This window comes from Haematobia irritans, chromosome 5, assembly GCF_050003625.1.
Source record: "Haematobia irritans isolate KBUSLIRL chromosome 5, ASM5000362v1, whole genome shotgun sequence".
NCBI lineage: Eukaryota > Metazoa > Arthropoda > Insecta > Diptera > Muscidae > Haematobia > Haematobia irritans.
In genome coordinates, this window is record NC_134401.1 from 147563768 (window position 1) to 147584515 (window position 20748).

The 20748-nt window shown below is 23.7% G+C and overlaps 1 protein-coding gene across 3 annotated transcripts in view; it reads right to left on the reverse strand.

The window, feature by feature from the left end:
* The window catches only part of Shrm (shroom), a 338013-nt gene that overhangs the window by 61480 nt on the left and 255785 nt on the right, over positions 1–20748 (reverse strand). Inside the window, exon 1 of one of the 3 annotated variants that reach the window (XM_075312931.1) lies at positions 6434–6651. The exons of the other annotated variants lie outside the window; for them this stretch is intronic. Within the exon in view, the coding sequence (XP_075169046.1) occupies positions 6434–6468 (35 nt within the window). The 5' untranslated portion in view covers positions 6469–6651. Of the gene's footprint in view, positions 1–6433; positions 6652–20748 lie in introns of those variants that run through there. 3 annotated transcript variants of the gene reach the window in all.

Below are 20748 nucleotides of genomic sequence, written 5' to 3' on the forward strand. Positions count from 1 at the left end.
GCAGTTGATCATATGATTGCAAATTTACGTGATCAGATTAAATCTGTTCGGAGTAGAAAGACATATATTTTGTTTGTTGTACAGCTTTTAGAGAGTTTAGAAATCAGCTGTAGCCAGCTGATTGTAATAGGCCAATAGATATACAAAACTCAAAATTTATTTTACACAGGCGAATTAATTTTCAACACTAATTCAACAAAATATGGGAATTCTATATGTATACCCATTTTAATATAAACTTTTTATTATGATTTCTGACATGTGTTATTTTTTAATGAAGTCCGTGAATTGGGTGTATTTAGTGTCATTTATAAAAAAAAAAAAAAAAAAAAAAAAACAAAACTCAATTACATTTTAATAGCTTTTCAATTGTTTAACAAAAAAAAAAAACACGTTATATTAATATTTATTATGCAATAAAATATTTGCTAATGTAATACAAGTTACATTTGCAAATAAAATATCATTTTAAATGGTCTTGATTTTTTTAGGACATGTCATTCGAAGTCAAGACAACTTTATAATGTGCAGTAGAACGTAAAAGTTAAACAAGCATCATTAAGAATATAGCAAAGTTTCCCAATCAAATTAGCTGCTAATGACGAACTATGAAAATATATCATATTGTAATTGTGATTTATAGATATTTTCTTAAATAAATTTCAATACAAAAAAAAATATTTTTAATATTTTTCTAAGAGATTTTAGTATGTTTTTTTATTTCAAAAAATAAAAAATTATTTAATATTCTTGCATTAAAAATGTGAACCCATCAAAGAACAAAAGAACATTTAGGATAATTTTAGAAATTTGTTACTAAATTATATTATAAATGATTATATGATAAAAATATTATTCATCAAATTCGAAAAACATATAGTGTCGAAAACAAATAAAAAAAATGAGCAACAATGTCATCAGCTGTTTCTGTGTCACTTATTCACAATAATCCTCTATTGTGAATGTATATCGTGCAGGTAAACACATGGCTACAAAAGGCTAAAATCAAACATAACATAAATTTTTCTTGAATATTTTTAATCAAATTCAAGAAAATATATTAGACAAAATTCTTTTGCTTGTCTTGTTAAAGAAAATGTCGATACTTGAAGCAAAAAATTGGCTTTAAAATTTATAAAAAAATTATTTGGGGCCCACGAAGTTTTTTGGAAAATTTTACATAGTTTAGTAAATGTTGAAGTATTTTGTGCAAAATTCGAATTTGGTGAAATTTCATCATTCATGACATGTGACATGCATTAAAAAATATATATAATTTTTTAATGCATGTCACTAAAATAAACCAAAAATTTTTATTGTAATATTAGGTTAGGTTAGGTGGCAGCCCGATGTATCAGGCTCACTTAGACTATTCAGTCCTTTGTGATGCCACATTGGTGTATTGTAATATTGCGTTAAATTGACTTTAGAGCCCCCTGTTGTTTGAGTGTGCTCATTCCCATGAGATTTGTATATAAAAGAAGATTTATCGTTCAATTAATTCCATTATCTTCCCATGATGATTAAAAAAAAAATGTTTTTTTTTTAATGCAAATAATTAAATATTCCAAAAATGTTTTGCATAATTGATATTGACAGTCATTTAAAAGCAATAAACATTTAATTTTATATGACATTATTTGTTTTGATGAGCATTTATACGAGCATCCAGTTCCTAACAGATGTCTATATTGGAAGAGGTGCCGCCAATATAACCAACATTTTAATTATTGCAAGATATATTTAGTTATTGATATTCTTAAAGTATACAAACAAGGAATTGAATGTATATAAATGATGGGTAAGATTACATACCGATTGAGTTTCTTATTAAGATTTCAAAATTACTCTTATCTGGGTTATATTTAACGAGAAATCCTAAATATTATTATCATATAAACATTTAGTGGAAATTTATAATGAATTAATTAGCATGAACCTTAATTTTGTTATCGGGAATATTTCGATAATTTTATTCACATTAAGCTTATTATTGTGCACTATATTTTTCAGAAAATTATGTTATTTACAGTAATTTGTCGGTAATCTATAGAAATAAAATTTTGACAAAATTTTCTATAAAAATAAAATATTGACAAAATTTTCTACAGAAATAAAATTTTGACAAAATTTTCTATGGAAATAAAATTTTGACAAAAATTTCTATAGAACTAAAATTTTGCCAAAATTTTCTATAGAAATAAAATTTTGACAAAATTTGATACAGAAATAAAAGTTTGACAAAATTTTCTGTAGAAATAAAATTTTGGAAAAAAAATTCTATAGAAATAAAACTTAGGAAAACATTTTCTATAGAAATAAAATTATAGAAAAATTTTGATGAAATTTTTAGAAATAAAATTTTGACGACATTTTCTACAGAAATAAAATTTTGACGACATTTTCTACAGAAATAAAATATTGACAAAATTTTCTATATAACTAAAATTTTAACAAAATTTTCTGTAGAAGTAAAATTTTGACAAATTTTTCTATAGCAATAAAATTTTGACACAGTTTTCTATAGAAATAAAATTTTGACAAAGATATCTCAGCGTTATTCACTATAGAAATAAAATTTTGACAAATTTTTCTATAAAAAAAATTGGTAAAATTTTCTACAGAAAACAAAATTTTGACAACATTTTCGATAGAAATAAAATATTGACAAAATTTTCTATAGAAATATAATTTTAACAACATTTATTATTGCTTATTATTGTGCACTATATTTTTCAGAAAATTATGTTATTTACAGTAATTTGTCGGTAATTTATAGAAATAAAATTTTGACAAAATTTCCTATAAAAATAAAATATTGACAAAATTTTCTACAGAAATAATATTTTGACAAAATTTTCTATGGAAATAAAAATTTGACAAAAATTTCTATAGAAATATAATTTTAACAACATTTTCTATAGAAATAAAATTTTGACAAAGTTATATCAGCGTTTTTCACTATAGAAATAAAATTTTGACAAAGTTTTCATTAGAAATAAAATGTTGACAAAAATTTCTAAAGAAATAAAATTTTGTCAAAATTTTCTATAGAAATAAAATGTTGACAAAATTTTCTATAGAAATAAAATTTTGACAAAGTTTGCTATAGAAATAAAATCTTGACAAAATTTTCTATAAAAAAAAATTGGTAAAATTTTCTATAGAAAACAAAATTGCGACAACATTTTCTATACACACAAAAAAATTTCAAGAAAATTTTTCCAATTAAAATTTTAATTGAGTTTTAAAAAATATTCAATTAAAAATTTAATTAATTCAACAAAATTTTTTAATTGAAACAAAAATCAATCACAAAAATAATAGTATCAATTAATTTTTTAATTGGATCAATTAACTTTTTAATTGACCTTCAATTAATTTTTTAATTGATACTATCATTTCTGTGATTGGAGACATTTCAATTAAAAATTAATTTGATCAATAATTTCGTGATTGAATCAGAAAAAAAATTTTTGTGTGGAGACAAAAATTTTGACAATATTTTCTATAGAAATAAAATGTTGACAAAATATTCTGTAGAAATAAAATTATGACAAAATTTTCTATAAAAAAATGTTGACAAAGTTCTCTATAGAAAAAAAAATTGACAAAGTTTTCTATAGAAATAAAATTTTGACAAAATTTTCTATAGAAATAAAATTTTGACAAAATTTTCTATAGAAATAAAATTTTGACAAAATTTTCTATAGAAATACAATTTTGACAAAATTTTTTTATAGAAATAAAATTTTGACAAAATTTTCTATAGAAATAGAATTTTTCGAAAATTTTCTGTAGAAATAAAGTTTTTTAAACATTTTCTATAGAAATAAAACTTGGACAAAACTTTTTTTTATAAAAATAAAATTTTGACAAAATTTTCTATAGAAATAAAAATTTTCTATAGAAATAAAATTTGGACAATGTTTTCTATAGAAATACAACTTTGACAAAATTTTCTATGGAAATAAAATTTTTACAAAATTTTCTATAGAAATAAAATATTGACAAAATTTTCTACAGAAATAAAATTTGGAGAAATTTTCTATAGAAATAAAATTTGGAGAAAATTTTCTATAGAAATAAAATTTGGAGAAAATTTTCTATAGAAATAAAATATTGACAAAATTTTCTATAGAAGTAAAATTTTAACAAAATTTTCTGTAGAAGTAAAATTTTGACAAAACTTTTTATAGAATTAAAACATTGACAAATTTTTCTAAAAAAGTAAAATTTGGGCAAAGTTTTCTATAGAAATAGAATTTTTCGAAAATATTCTGTAGAAATAAAGTTTTTTAAAAATTTTCTATAGAAATAAAACTTGGACAAAACTTTTTTTATAAAAATAAAATTTTGACAAAATTTTCTATAGAAATAAAATTTGAACAATGTTTTCTATAGAAATACAATTTTGACAAAATTTTCTATGGAAATAAAATTTTTACAAAATTTTCTATAGAAATAAAATATTGACAAAATTTTCTACAGAAATAAAATTTGGAGACAATTTTCTATAGAAATAAAATTTGGAGAAAATTTTCTATAGAAATAAAATATTGACAAAATTTTCTATAGAAGTAAAATTTTAACAAAATTTTCTGTGGAATTAAAATTTTTACAAAATTTTCTATAGAAATAAAATTTTGACAAAAATTTCTTTAGAAATAAAATTTTGACAACAATTTCTATAAAGGTAAAATTTTGACAACAATTTCTATAAAGGTAAAATTTTGACAAAATTTTCTATAGAAATAGAATTTTTCGAAAATTTTCTGTAGAAATAAAGTTTTTTAAAAATTTTCTATAGAAATAAAATTTGGACAAAATTTTTTTTATAAAAATAAAATTTTGACAAAATTTTCTATAGAAATAAAATTTGGACAATGTTTTCTATAGAAATACAATTTTGACAAAATTTTCTATGGAAATAAAATTTTGACAAAATTTTCTATAGAAATAAAATATTGACAAAATTTTCTATAGAAATAAAATTTGGAGAAAATTTTCTATAGAAATAAAATTTTTGACAAAATTTTCTATAGAAATAAAATTTTGACAACATTTTCTATAGAAATAAAATTTTTGACAAAATTTTCTATAGAATTAAAATTTTGACAAAACTTTCTATAGAAATAAAATATTGACAAATTTTTCTATAAAAGTAAAATTTGGACAAAATTTCTATAGAAATAAAATTTTGACAAAAATTTCTACAAAAAAAAAGTTGACAAAGTTCTCTATAGAAAGAAAAATTGGCAAAATGTTCTATAGAAATAAATTTTTGGAAAAAAAACATTTCTATAGAAATAAAATTTTGGAAAAAAAATCTATAGAAATAAAATTTTGACAAAATTTTCTATAGAAATACAATTTTGATAAAATTTTCTATAGAAATAAAATTTTGGAAAAATGTTCTATACAAATAAAATTTTGACAAAATTGTCTATAGAAATAAAAGTTTTCTATAGAAATAAAATCTTGGAAAAATTTTCTATAGAAATAAAATTTTGGAAAAATTTTCTATAGAAATAAAATTTTGACAAAATTTTCTATAGAAAGTTTTGACAAAATTTTTTATAGAAATAAAATTTTGACAAAGTTTTCTATAGAAATAAAATTTCTCAAAAATTTTCTGTAGAAATAAAATTTTTCAAAAATTTTCTATAGAAATAAAATTAGGACAACATTTTTTTTATAAAAATAAAATATTGGCAAAATTTTCTATAAAAGTTCAATTTCGACAAAATTTTTTGTAGAAATTAAATTTTGGAAAATTTTTCTATATAAATAAAATTTTGATAAATTTTTCCATAGAAATAAAATTTTGACAAATTTTTTTTTATAGAAATAAAATTTTGACAAAATTTTCTATAGAAATACAATTTCGAAAAATTTTCTATAGAAATAAAATTTGACAATTATTGTGAATTACTAATGCAAGCTACTATAGGTGTTGGAATTGTTATTTTACAAAACTCTTTGGCAAATGATTTCTTTTCGCATGAGTATGATCGGGTTCATCTATTGTTTTGCAAAGTAAATTGCAAATTTCAATAACATTAATGGGTTTGTAATGTTATTGTTCACAACTTTTTTTTTGAAACAGAAACTTATTGGTAATAAGCTCATAAAAAATATGAACTTTTGAAATCATTTTGCAAATCATTTTTCCTTTTTTGAAATTTATTTTAAGTGTAAATGAAGAAAACAAAAAAACAAATTGGAAAATATCCATTTATCATCTTTAATTCAAAAGCTATTATGAAAAATAACAAGATAAAAACTAATTAGAGGGGCCAAGCAAGATTTGACATTTGCTAAGGCTAAATCTGTCTTCCGGCTAAATAAAGTAACACAAGATTAAAAAATAAAAATAAATAAACTATAAAAATTAGCAAATGTTGTTTTTTTTTTTAAACATAAAATTTACCTTATAGATGTTAGACATTCAAAAAGTTTAGACATTATTCTTCATTTATCATTTAAGCACTTAGACAGGGCGACACAAAAAAAAATCTCGATATGTATGGTATTATTAATAAACACTAAAATTAAATGAATATTTCCACTTCACTTAAACCATGGATTATTAAATGTAGGAATATTTCATTAATATCAGTTTTTTATTTTCTCAATACGCCTTCACATATGTCTGGCGAAAAAAATATATTTGCCCTGGTTACTATGACGTGTTGGTTTATGGTTTATTATATTGTTTTCAAAATATTGTTTTTTTTTTTTTTCAAAATTGCCAGACGGGTTTGTATGCGAGCTAGTCTTTTTTAATTTACTACTATTATTTTCCTTATATGTATTTTTACGCTTATTTTTTACTTGAGTTTTTTTTTATTTTCTCGATTTTAAAGTGTTTTTTGTCATAATCGATTTTTCTAAATCCCCGGGAAAAAAGTGTATTATGATAGTAATTATTTCAATTTTATACTATATTCATATTACTATTAGTAGACAAAAAAAAACAAACAACAACAATAGTAATAAAATAACATGCCGTGCGCGCGAAATGATCATCGATTGTGATAATATGCACGCGATCAACGCCAACCAAACACGAAAATTGCGAACAACTGTTGAAATATTTTTTTGCTATGATCACTGGCGGATGCCGCCACAATGCCAACTGGGAGAGAGAGAAAATAAAAAGAATATAAATAATAAAAAAAAAAAATACAAATGAAAATTTTTGAATTTTTGCGTGGAAATTGAAAAGTTTTTGTTTTTCATTTCATTTCAAATATTAGACATGTTCACACCCAATTGTTATAATTGTTAAGACAAATTAGCTAGAAAATATGGAAGTAGATTTTCACAAACGCAAATAAAATAATATGTAAGACTGGAAAAGACTGGAGAGTTTACTCCAAAGGAATTTTGATAGTATGAAATAATTCGAAAAATTTGTAAATAATTTTTTAAGGAAATTATACAAAATTCTGTCAACATTTATTTTTTGCAAAATTTTATTTCTATAGAAAATTTTCTCAAAATTTTATTTCTATAGAAAATTTTGCAAAATTTGATTTCTATAGAAAATTTTGTCAAAATTTGATTTCTATAGAAAATTTTGTCAAAATTTGATTTCTATAAAAAATTTTGTCAAAATTTGATTTCTATATAAAATTTTGTCAAAATTTTATTTCTATAGAAAATTTTGTCAAAATTTGATTTCTATAGAAAATTTTGTCAAAATTTTATTTCTATAGAAAATTTTGTCAACATTTTATTTGTATAGACTTTTTTTCCAAAATTTTATTTCTATAGAAATCTTTTGGAAAATTTTATTTCTATGGACAATTTTGCCAAATTTTAATTCTATAGAAAACTTTGTTAAATTTTTATTTCTACAGAAAATTTTGTCAAATTTTATTTCTCTAGAAAATTTTGTCAAAATTTTATTTCTCTAGAAAATCTTGTCAAAATTTTATTTCTCTAGAAAATTCTTATTTCTACAGAAAATTTTATTTCTATTGAAAATTTTTGAAAATTTTTATTTCCATCGAAAATTTTTGAAAAATTTTATTGTTATAGAAAATTTTCTCAAAATTTTATTTCTATCGAAAATTTTCTCAAAATTTTATTTCTCTAGAAAATTTTCTCAAAATTTTATTTCTGTAGAAAATTTTCTAAACATTTTATTTCTCTGGAAAATTTTGTCAACATTTTATTTCTATAGAAAATTTTGTTAAAATTTTATTTCTCTAGAAAATTTGGTTAAAATTTTATTTTTAAAAAAGTTTGTAAAAATTCTATTTCTTTAGAAAATTTTGTCACAATTCTATTATTTAGAAAAATTTGGCAAAATTCTATTTCTTTAGAAAATTTTGTCAACATTCTATTTCGTTAGAAAATTTTGTCAATTTTTTTTTGGAAAATTTCTATGGAAAATTGTAATTCTATAGAAAAGTTTGTCAAAATTGTGTCAAAATTTAGCTTCTATAAAAATGTCAAAATTCTATTTCTTTAGAAAATTTGTCAACATTTTCTATAGAAAATTTCTATGGAATTTTTTTTTCAAATTTTATTTCTATAGAAAATTTTTGTTGAAATTTTATTCTATAGAACATTTTGTCAACATTTTATTTCTATAGAAAATGTCAAAATTTTATTTCTATAGAAAATATTTTCAAAATTTTATTTTTCTAGACAATTTTATTTCTATAGAAAATTTTTGAAAAATTTTATTTCTATCGAAAATTTTTGAAAAATTTTATTTCTATAGAAAATTTGCTCAAAATTTTATTTCAATAGAAATTTTTTGTCCAAATTTTATTTTTATAGAAAATTTTGTCCAAATGTTATTTCTATAGAAAATTTTGTCAAAATTTTATTTTTATAGAAAATTTTGTCACAATTTGATTTCGATAGAATATGTTGTCAAAATTTTTATTTCTATATAAAAAATTGTGTCAACATTTTATTTCTATAGAAAATTTTGTCAAAATTTTATTTCTATAGGAAATTTTGTCAAAATTTTATTTCTATAGAAAATTTTCTCAAAATTTTATTTCTATAGAAATTTTTGTCAAAATTTTATTTCTATAGAAAATTTTGTCAAAATTTTATTTCTTTGTCGAAATTTTATTTCTATAGAAAATTTTGTCAACATTTTATTTCTATAGCAAATGTTGTCAAAATTTTATTTCTTTAGAAAATATTTTCAAAATTGTATTTTTCTAAACAATTTTTTCAAATTTTTAATTCTCTAGAAAATTTTGTCAAAATTTTATTTCTATAGAAAATTGTGTCAAAATTTTGTTTCTATACAAAATTTTGTCAAAATTTTACTTATATAGAAAATTTTAGTCGAAATTTTATTTCTATAGAAAAATTTTATTTCTATAGAAAATTTTAGTCGAAATTTTATTTCTATAGAAAAACACCTCTTAAGTGGAGAGGAATATTTTAAAAATTCTACCAAAACATTGAAACCAATCTACCAAACCAATTCGACCATTTTTGGTAGAATTCTACAAACTGCGGCAACCGTGATTAGTTGACTTTATGGGCAAAAACAAAACGTGCTTATTTTGGCTTTGCTCTCCCGGCTAGTTGACAGTGATTTTTTGTTTGTTTGTTTTTTATTAGCCTATATATTTTTCTATTATTTGTCCATTGTATTTTTATTTTAAATTTACTTTCACGGTTAAAGGGAAATGAAAATGAATGACGCCATTGACAGCATCATTTAATGTAAAGTCGCCTTAAGAAACGAAAAAAAAACTAAAGAATTTTTAAAAAGAAAAAAAAAAACATTAAAGAATGTTTGGAATGTTTTAAGAAAACATCCATATGGATGTAATGAATGACAGCCAGCCAGCCACACTTGATGGTGGCACCAATCACTCTCTATTGCCGTGAACGTTACCCAATGTGACACATATTTATTTATTATGGGCCATATAAAATGACCAAATATTAATTGATGACGAAGTTGCTGAAATTAAAGTCTAATGTTTTTTTTTAGATGAGTTCTTATCGAAAATCGTAAAGTGTTATGTATTTGCAATTATTTTTGATGAAATGTTTTAATGCCAATTTTCGTTGAAAAATATCAATAAATTTGCAAAAGATAAGGAAACAAGAAACGCAAAAGTTTTCATTGCGTTGTTTACAATAATTCTTTGGGATTAATCTATAATTAAATGAGTTGCTAATGTGGGTTTTCAAACAAATTTGAAATTTCGCAAAATTTTCGGGAGAACTAAAATTTTTACAAAGATTTGTATAGAAATAAAATGTTGACAAAATTTTCTATAGAGTAAAGTTTTGACAAAAGTTTCTATAGAAATAAGGTTAGGTTAGGTTAGGTGGCAGCCCGATGTATCAGGCTCACTTAGATTATTCAGTCCATTGTGATACCACTTTGGTGAACTTTTCTCTTATCACAGAGTGCTGCCCGATTCCATGTTAAGCTCACTGACAAGGGACCACCTTTTTATAGCCGAGTCCGAACGGCGTTCCACATTGCGGTGAAACCACTTAGAGAAGCTTTGAAACTCTCAGAAATGTCACCAGCATTACTGAGGTGGGATAATCCACCGCTGAAAAACTTTTTGGTGTTCGGTCGAAGCAGGAATCGAACCCACGACCTTCTGTATGCAAGGCGGACATGCTAACCATTGCACCACGGTGGCCCCCTTCTATAGAAATAAAATTTGGACAAAATTTTCCATAGAAATAAAAATTTGCAAAAATTTTGTATAGAAATAATATATTGAAAAATTTTTTTTGGAGTAAAGTTTTGACAAAAGTTTCTAAAGAAATAATATTTGGACAAAATTTTCTATAGAAATAAAATTTTGATAAAATTTTCTATAGAGTGAAGTTTTGACAAAAGTTTCTGTAGAAATAATATTTGGACTAATATTTTATTTCCATAGGAAAATTTTGGAAAATTTTATTTCTATAGAAAGTTTTATAGAAATAAAATTTTCCAAAATTTTCCTATGGAAATAAAATTGTGCAAATATTCTATAGAAAAAAATAGAAATAAAAATGATAAAATTTTGACAAAATTTTTGATTGAAATAAAATTTTGAAAAATTTTCTACAGAAAGAGAATTTTGAAAAAATATACACAATTTTTAAAAAAAAATTGCTAAATTTTGACAACATTTACGAGAGAAAAAAAAATGTTGACAAAATTTTCTATAGAAATAAAATTTTGGAAAAATTTCATATAGACAAAATTTTTTATAGAAATAAATAAAACAAATGAAATAGAAATAAAATTTTTACAAAAATTTCTATAGAAATAAAATTGTGACAAAATTTTCTATAGAAATAATTTTCTATAGAAATAAAACTTTGACAAAATTTGTGAAAATTGTCTATAGAAATAAAATTTTGACAAAATTTGGTGTAGAAATAAAATTTTCTATACAAAAAATTTTCTATACAAAAAAAATTTGAAAACAATTTTCTATAGAAAAAAATTTTGACAAAATTTTCTATAGAAATAAAATTTTAACAAAATTTTATATAGACAATTTTTTTTATAGAAATAAACAAAATAAATAAAATAGAAAAAAATAAACTTTTGACAAAATTTTCTATAGTAATAAAATTTTGAGAAAATTGTCTATAGAAATAAAATTTTGACAAAATTTTCTATAGAAAAAAAATTTAGACAAAATTTTCTATAGAAAAAAATTTTGACAAAATTTTCTATAAAAATAAAATTTTGACAAAATTTAATATACACAAAATTTTTTATAGAAATAAATAAAATAGAAATAAAATTTTGATAAAATTTTCTACAGAAACAAACATTTTGAAAAAAATTTTTATAGAAATGACATTTTGACAAATTTTTCTATAGAAACAAAATTTTGACAAAATTGTCGTTAGAAATAAACTTTTTACACAATTGTCTACAGAAATTAAATTTTTACAAAATTGTCTATATTGGAATAAACTTTTGACAAAATTTTCTATAGAAATAAAATTTTGACAAAATTTTCTATATATATATACATTTGAGAAAATTGTCTATAGAAAGAAAATTTTGACAAAATTTTCTATAGATATAAACTTTTGACAAAATTGTCTATAGAAAGAAAATTTTGACAAAATTTTCTACAGAAATAAAATTTTGAGAAAATTGTCTATAGAAATAAAATTTTGACAAAATTTCCTATGGAAATAAAATTTTGACAAAATTTTATATAGACAAAATTTTTTATAGAAATAAATAAAATTTTGACAAAGTTTTCTATAGCAATAAAATTTTCACAAAATTTTCTATAGAAATAAAATTTTGACCAAATTTTCTATCAGTAAACAGACATAAACTTCCATTAATTCAAGTGATTCCAATTTCATTCTTTTCTCAAAAACAAAGATCAATTAATAATATTTTGCTTCGTTGCAATTAATAAAACAGATATTAATTTGACAGCAAATGAATGAATAACAAAAGCTCTATGACATATAGAATTGGCAAACTATACCCTATCACAAAGATGAAAACTGAGGGAGAGAGAGGTAAAGATCATGCCAGGGAGATATAAACAAAAACAATCAATGAGTGGAAGGAATTTAAACCAAGATCTTGAATTCCGCACCATCACTTCATTAAAATTGTCATATGACAACCTCTGCCATAGTTTCAATTTACCACAACGTCACTTTCTTGTGTTGTTTATTTCAAATATTAATTGATTTTTATTATTATTTCAAATAACTATAATTTGTATTTTTCTATTTTGTTTAATAATAATCATACAATATTCCCCGAAAAAAAAAACACCAATCATACAAGACATACAAGCAAATTCTTTTTTTTTTAATTTGGCGAAATTCCTAAACAAAGAAATAAATTCCGCTCATAAAATGATAAATTTAATTGGACAGCGTCGTAGAGATGGCGCCTATGTCTGATTGAAATTAATGTATGCTCTTTTCAAAAAAGGCGTATTACTTTATGAACAAAGGAATACCTTAGAATTTCATTTTGTTGTTGTTAAAGAAAACTCCTTAGAAGCGTCAAAAACAATAGCCATAAAAATTGGAAATATACAAAAAAAAAAAAACGATAGAAAAAACTTAAGGATTAGAATTTCAATAAGCCATCAAGTTTAGGCCGCCCGCTTAGTTTTTCTAAAAATGGAGGTGCAACAAATGATTATAGGCTTCTTTTGGGGTGTAAAAACACTGCATTTATGGCACGACAATAGTTCGTTGCACAAATACTTCCAGAAGATGAGGAGCATGAGTGGCTAAAACCACGACGACGACGACAGGCTATCATTTGTACTATAGCATTTGAACAAAAGCTTGCCGTAACAAATTGTGCATGATTTCCTTTATGATGATTCCCCGATTCCCGTAGGAAATGACGCATATGGTTTTAACGTTTTGGGGTTTGGCATAAAAGCGAATGCATTCAGCAAAAGTCAAGGCAAATATGTGCATGTAATGCGCATACATAAAATGCCTTTTGGTTGTTGTGGGCCATGTTCGTGTCACAGTAGAACGAAATATAAAAAAAAAAAAACAAAAACAAACAGATAATTGGAAATGAGAAAGCAGCTGGCAACTATACATTAAGAACTAAAACAAAATTGATCTTCATTACAAAATTTGCAACCCAGTAGTTTAAACAATTCACAATAAAGAAAAGTTTAATTTTTATAACCTGTTATTGTGAATAAAATCTTATTGTGAATATAGTTTGACAAAATTGAGTATCTACTCAAAAATGAAAACACAGCTGTGGTATATCTCACAAGATTATACATTAAGAACTAAAACAAAATTAAACACCATTAAATACAAAAAAATGTCACACAATAGTTTAAGTAAATTCACAATAGTAGGTTAGGTTAGGTGGCAGCCCGATGTATCAGGCTCACTTAGACTATTCAGTCCATTGCGATACCACAGTGGTGAACTTCTCTCTTATCACCCGATTCCATGTTAAGCTCAATGACACAATATTAGGTAAAATTTTAATTTTTATAACCTACTATTGTGAATAAAATCTTTTTGTAAATATAGTTTGACAAAATTACTCAAATGAAACCAGATCTCTGGTATATCTCACTAGTGGGCCTATACGAATTTTGCCAAATTGATATAGTTTTTATTCACAATTGCTGTTTATTGTGAATTAATGGAATCCATCGAAACCTCTTAAACGTGGACACTATGAAAAACATAACATAACATAAAATTAATTTTGATTGAGTACAAAAATGGCCACGAAATTCAAAATAGAAAAGAAAATTTAAATTTTTATTATCTATAATTGTGAATAAAATCTTATTGTGAATATAGTTTAACAAAAGTAAGCATTTGCTGAAAATTAAAACAGGACTCTGGTATATATCCACTGTGGGCCTTGTCGCCAAAAAATTAGTAAAATTCTATACATCCACATCTTTTTTGTAATGCAAATTGACTGATTTGTACGGTAATTCTCGTTTTCCAAAAAGAAATTGAGTCATTTGACTGCGCAATTGAGTGGAATAACTGGGTACTGCAAATAAACAAAATCATTGTGAATTATCACACGATGGCTTTATATTTTCTTGGTCTATGCTTGGACACGCTGAAAAACATAACATAAATTTGAAATTTATGAAGTACAAAAAATGTCCAAGGAATCCGAAATAGAAGAAAAAGCATGGATTTTTATAACCTGCTATTGTGAATAAAATCTTATTGTGACCATTGTTCAACAAATGTAAGCATCTTCTGCAAAATGAAAACAAGACATGGAATATTTCATCTGTAGGCCTTTTCGCAAAAAATTTGATTTTCAAAGTGATATATTTTTTCATTCACAGTTCTAGCTTATTGTGAGTTAATGGAATAAAGTGAAACTGTATACGCTGAAAAACATAACATAACATGGATACGCTGAAAAACATAACATAACATAAAATTGATATTGATTAAGTAAAAATATTTTCAAGAAATCCCAAATAGAAGAGAAAACATGAACCTGTATGTATGCTATTGTGAATATAATTCGCTAAAATTAATGATCTACTGCAAAACTAAAAACAGGGCTCTGGTATATCTCATCTTTGGGCTTTCGCAAAAAAAAAATATTGTCACTTTAAAATATTTTTCAATCACAATTCTAGCCTATTGTGAATTAATGGAATAAAGTGAAATTTCTTAAACTTGAGCACTCTGAAAAATAAACAAAAATATTAATATAATATAGCAAACGTTAAAATTAACCTACAAAATGAAGACGACATTTGAGGAGCCATGGTGGAACAATGCTTCAAATGCCCGCCTTGCATACAAAGGATAATAGGTTCAATAGCAGTTTCGATCGAGCAACTAAAAGCTTTTTAGCAGTGGATTATCCCCGGACTGTATCAATGTTTGATACTCTTATATCAATAAACTGGATCCATATCGCATTGAATACAATCTGACATTTTCATAATTCACAATTGGAGGTTAACAGCTGATTTCAGCAAAAATTTTGTTTTATTCTTTCATTTTTCTCATTAATCTTGCCGGTTATGTTGATGAACATCTTTCATAATAGTGAGTGATGCATATTTCTATGTTCTCTATGAGATGGAGCCTTATTTTATAAATGAGTCCACAGGGTGTCATACTATGCATGAAATAACATTGAGAAGCTTTAAAACACTCGGCGGATATAATCCACTATTGAAATTCCTAGTATGGAGACTTTGGTGGGACATTTATATGGCCCCGTGGCCATAAAAGACCAGAGGTAAGAGCATTCACCCATAAGGTATAGTTTGCTCCTATTCTTCATCTATATGTATGATTCACAATAGTGATGTTTAAAATCCCCCGAAAAGGGGTTATATCGCATAACTCAATATCAATCTTTATATATAAAATTGTCATCATGTCAACGATTTATCGCACCAACTGAAACATCAATGGAAAGTTCTACCTCTTTCCATGGCAGAAAAATCGTTTTAGGCAGTTCAAGAGCCCGAAATCTTTAACTTAATCTTGGACTAAACTAGCCTTAGAAATTATTACTTATCTCCCTGTCATATAATAGCATTTTGCCATCCAGAAACTAAGATTCTTGAAATTCAAGTTTGAAAATGCCACTGTGCTCACCCGTATGTCTGTCTGTCAGTCAGTTTGTATCAGGGAGACTATCTTAACCTAGCCTAGCTTATTTTCCTTCTTTCTTACGATTATTTCTTACCTCACCCCCCCCCCCCCCCCCAAAACCACACTAATGATGATTACATGCCATAATAAATAGTAAAATGCAAACATTGTTGTTGGCAATGGCAATTTTAAGTGTAAAACCTAAAACGAATCGAAGAAAAATGTTTTACTACATTCCCAGTACAACTCTATCCCTCTTCTTTGAGAAAGAGAAGACCGAGAGGTACCAAAGCCATGAAAAACCCCACCAAAGATGGTAATGACACCACACAGTCAGAGTGCATGTATGCAGAAAAATTTGTTGAAAAAGAAAACTCCGCAAAAGAAGAAAACATAGTCACCACAAAGTAATAAAAACCTCAAGGAAGCCATGACGGTGACGATCTTTGCACAATGGGTTGGCTAGGTTATTACCACAAATCAATGCAAAATAGATATTTACATTATGGTTTTGCAAATGACCCTTGGTGGAGTTAAAGTCATTCGCTTTTTGATGGTAGAAATTTTTGTTGTAATTGGAAATTTTTCTAAAGTAAAATGGAGGTCAACACTTAATTTAATAGAAACATAGACAGTACGTGGATAATAACCTCAAAACAATGGTTACCTGGATCCCAAAAATTTGATCGTGTGCACTCACAGCGATAGGAATTTCTTAAAAAATATCTCTATATTTGTTTATAAATTAGCGTCAATTCAATGGACGGACGGACACATAGAGCTCAATTCACAATTTCCCAATGATTAAAAATATATAAAATTGTTTGCTTCCTTGATTAATAAAGGGGGGGGGCAACACTGGTTTAAACAGCTGTCGCTACCTTTCATATTTTTCCCTGTAGTAAAATTCATTCTCATTACAACTTAAGGAAAATCATTCACAATTGCCCCCATAAGAATTTCAAACCCACAGTGAGATCCATGACAATGGCGCTGATGATCGTCATGCCATGTTGAATCTGGTGATGGGTATTATTTGTGTGGTAGTTATTTGGTATAGTGGAGAAAAAAAAATGCCATATATATTTTTTTTGAGCTGCTAAGGCGAATACGAATATCAATCGATAGTGCAGTATGGGCCAGTATACGGTGGCAATTGGCAGTGGTGTGGTTATTCTCAAAGTCGTTATATTCCTCCTCCCTTCTTCGTCATCAACATGATGATGATCGTTTTTACCATCATCATCGCAATGGACATGGAACCCATTTACATTCTCTCCCCAAATGGAATATTAAAATGACCTTGAATGTATTGAAGAATGATTGAAAGCCTAAGTAAATGCAGTGCACTAACTGACAAAGGCGGCTGCAATAATCAATGCAGCAAGCCAAGAAATCAAAATGCATTCAATATGGTCTCGTCCGACGACGACGACAGACGTCGTTATTCAGACAATAGAATCATGAGTTTTTGTTCCTTTTTTGGATCTTAAAGATTTTGCGTCGTTCACAGGCCCATTTTGCAGTGATACGTTCTCGTATTGATGGATTTATATTAAAGTTTTGCATTGCTTTGGTTCGATTTGTTTTTCTTTCGATTATTTTGAATTAATGCGTGACAATTTTTTTGCATCGACTTCTTTTGTAGTCACAGAATTTCTTCTTTGTTTTGCATATAGGGTTGGTGGTGCCCGTAAAACCTTGAACATATTTGCATTGATTTTAGCTTTCTGGATTTTTTTTTGCGTTTTACTTTTTCGCAGTTGTTATTATTTACTTCGTGTATCCATGAAATTGGCATATTCTTATGATAGAATGAAAATTATTGATTGATGATCATTTGTGAATTCTTTGTTGGTATATGGAGAGGGCAAGTGTAGTCGTCGGTAATTTCGATATGTATTGGAAAATATCAGGTGATTTTTACAAGTCATCAGAAATTATAGGAAGATAAGTAAACATGGGATTATATATCAATTTAGCAGTTTTAGCATATAATCCACTTGGGCTGGTATCACGGTTGCCACTCGAGCCAAAAATTTCTACAAAAATTTGGAGAAAATTCTACCAAAAACCCACCAAATACAAAAAAAAATATATTTTGCAAAAAAAAAGCTATAGATACAGAAAATTTTCTCAAAATTTTATTTCTATAGAAAAATTTCTCAAAATTTTATTTCTACAGAAAACTTTTTCAATAGAAAATTTTCTATAGAAAATTTTGTCAAAATTTTATTTCTATAGAAAATTTTGTCAAATTTTATTTCTATAGAAAATTTTGTCAAATTTTATTTCTATAGAAAATTTTGTAAAAATTTTATTTCTATAGAAAATGTTGTCTAAATTTTATATCTATAGAAAATTTTGTCAAATTTTATTTATATAGCAAATGTTGTCAAAATTTTCTTTCTTTAAAATTTTGTCAAAATTTTCTTTCTTTTGAAAAATTTGTCAAAATTTTATTTCTATAGATAATTTTGTCAAAATTTTATTTGTATAGAAAATTTTGTCAAAATTTTATTTCTATAGAAATTTTTTTTCAAAATTTTATTTCTATATAAAATTTTGTCAAAATTTTATTTCTATAGAAAATTTTGTCAAAAGTTTATTTTTATAGAAAATTTTGTCAAAATTTTATTTCTATAGAAAATTTTGTCAAAATTTTATTTCTATAGAAAAATTTGTCAAAATTTTATTTCTATAGAAAATTTTGTCAAAAGTTTATATCTATAGAAAATTTTGTCAAAAATTTATTTCTATAAAAAATTTTGTCAACATTTTTCTTTCTATAGAAATTTTTCTCAAAATTTTGTTTCTATAGAAAATTTTGTCAAAATTTTATTTCTATTGAAAATTTTGTCAAAATTTTTTTCTATAGATAATTATGTCAAAATTTTATTTGTATAGAAAATTTTGTCAAATTTTTATTTCTATAGAAATTTTTTTTCAAAATTTTATTTCTATAGAAAATTTTGGCAAAATTTTATTTCTATAGGAAATTTTGTCAACGTTTTATTTCTAAAGAAAATTTTGTCAAAATTTTATTTCTATAGCAAATGTTGTCAAAATTTTATTTCTATTGAAAATTTTGTCAAAATTTTATTTCTATAAAAAATTTTGTCAACATTTTTCTTTCTATAGAAATTTTTCTCAAAATTTTGTTTCTATAGAAAATTTTGTCAAAATTTTATTTCTATTGAAAATTTTGTCAAAATTTTATTTCTATAGATAATTTTGTCAAAATTGTATTTGTATAGAAAATTTTGTCAAAAGTGTATATTTATAGAAAATTTTGTCAACATTTTATTTCTATAGAAAATTTTGTCAAAATTTTATTTCTATAGAAAATTTTGTCAAAAGTTTATTTTTATAGAAAATTTTGTCAAAATTTTATTTCTATAGAAAATTTTGTCAAAATTTTATTTCTATAGAAAAATTTTTCAAAATTTTATTTCTATAGGAAATTATGTCAAAGTTTTTATTTCTACAAAAAAAAATTGTCAAAATTTTATTTCTATAGAAATTTTTGTCAAAATTTTGTTTGTGTAGAAAATTTTGTCAAAGTTTTGTTTCTATAGAAAATTTTGTCAAAATTTTATTTCTATAGCAAATGTTGTCAAAATTTCTTTCTTTAGAAAATTTTGTCAAAATTTTATTTCTATAAAAAATTTTGTCAACATTTTTCTTTCTATAGAAATTTTTCTCAAAATTTTGTTTCTATAGAAAATTTTATCAAAATTTTATTTCTATTGAAAATTTTGTCAAAATTTTATTTCTATAGATAATTTTGTCAAAATTGTATTTGTATAGAAAATTTTGTCAAAAGTTTATATTTATAGAAAATTTTGTCAAAATTTTATTTCTATAGAAAATTTTGTCAAAATTTTATTTCTATAGGAAATTATGTCAAAGTTTTTATTTCTACAAAAATAAATTGTCAAAATTTTATTTCTATAGAAATTTTTGTCAAAATTTTGTTTTTGTAGAAAATTTTTTCAAAGTTTTATTTCTATAGAAAATTTTGTCAAATTTTTATTTCTATAGAAATTTTTTTCAAAATTTTATTTCTATAGAAAATTTTGGCAAAATTTTATTTCTATAGGAAATTTTGTCAACGTTTTATTTCTAAAGAAAATTTTGTCAAAATTTTATTTCTATAGCAAATGTTGTCAAAATTTTATTTCTATTGAAAATTTTGTCAAAATTTTATTTCTATAAAAAATTATGTCAACATTTTTCTTTCTATAGAAATTTTTCTCAAAATTTTGTTTTTATAGAAAATTTTGTCAAAATTTTATTTCTATTGAAAATTTTGTCAAAATTTTATTTCTATAGATAATTTTGTCAAAATTGTATTTGTATAGAAAATTTTGTCAAAAGTTTATATTTATAGAAAATTTTGTCAAAATTTTATTTCTATAGAAAATTTTGTCAAAAGTTTATTTTTATAGAAAATTTTGTCAAAATTTTATTTCTATAGAAAATTTTGTCAAAATTTTATTTCTATAGAAAAATTTGTCAAAATTTTACTTCTATAGAAAATTTTGTCAAAAGTTTATATCTACAGAAAATTTTGTCAAAATTTTATTTCTATAGAAAATTTTGTCAAAATTTTATTTCTATTGAAAATTTTGTCAAAATTTTATTTCTATAGAA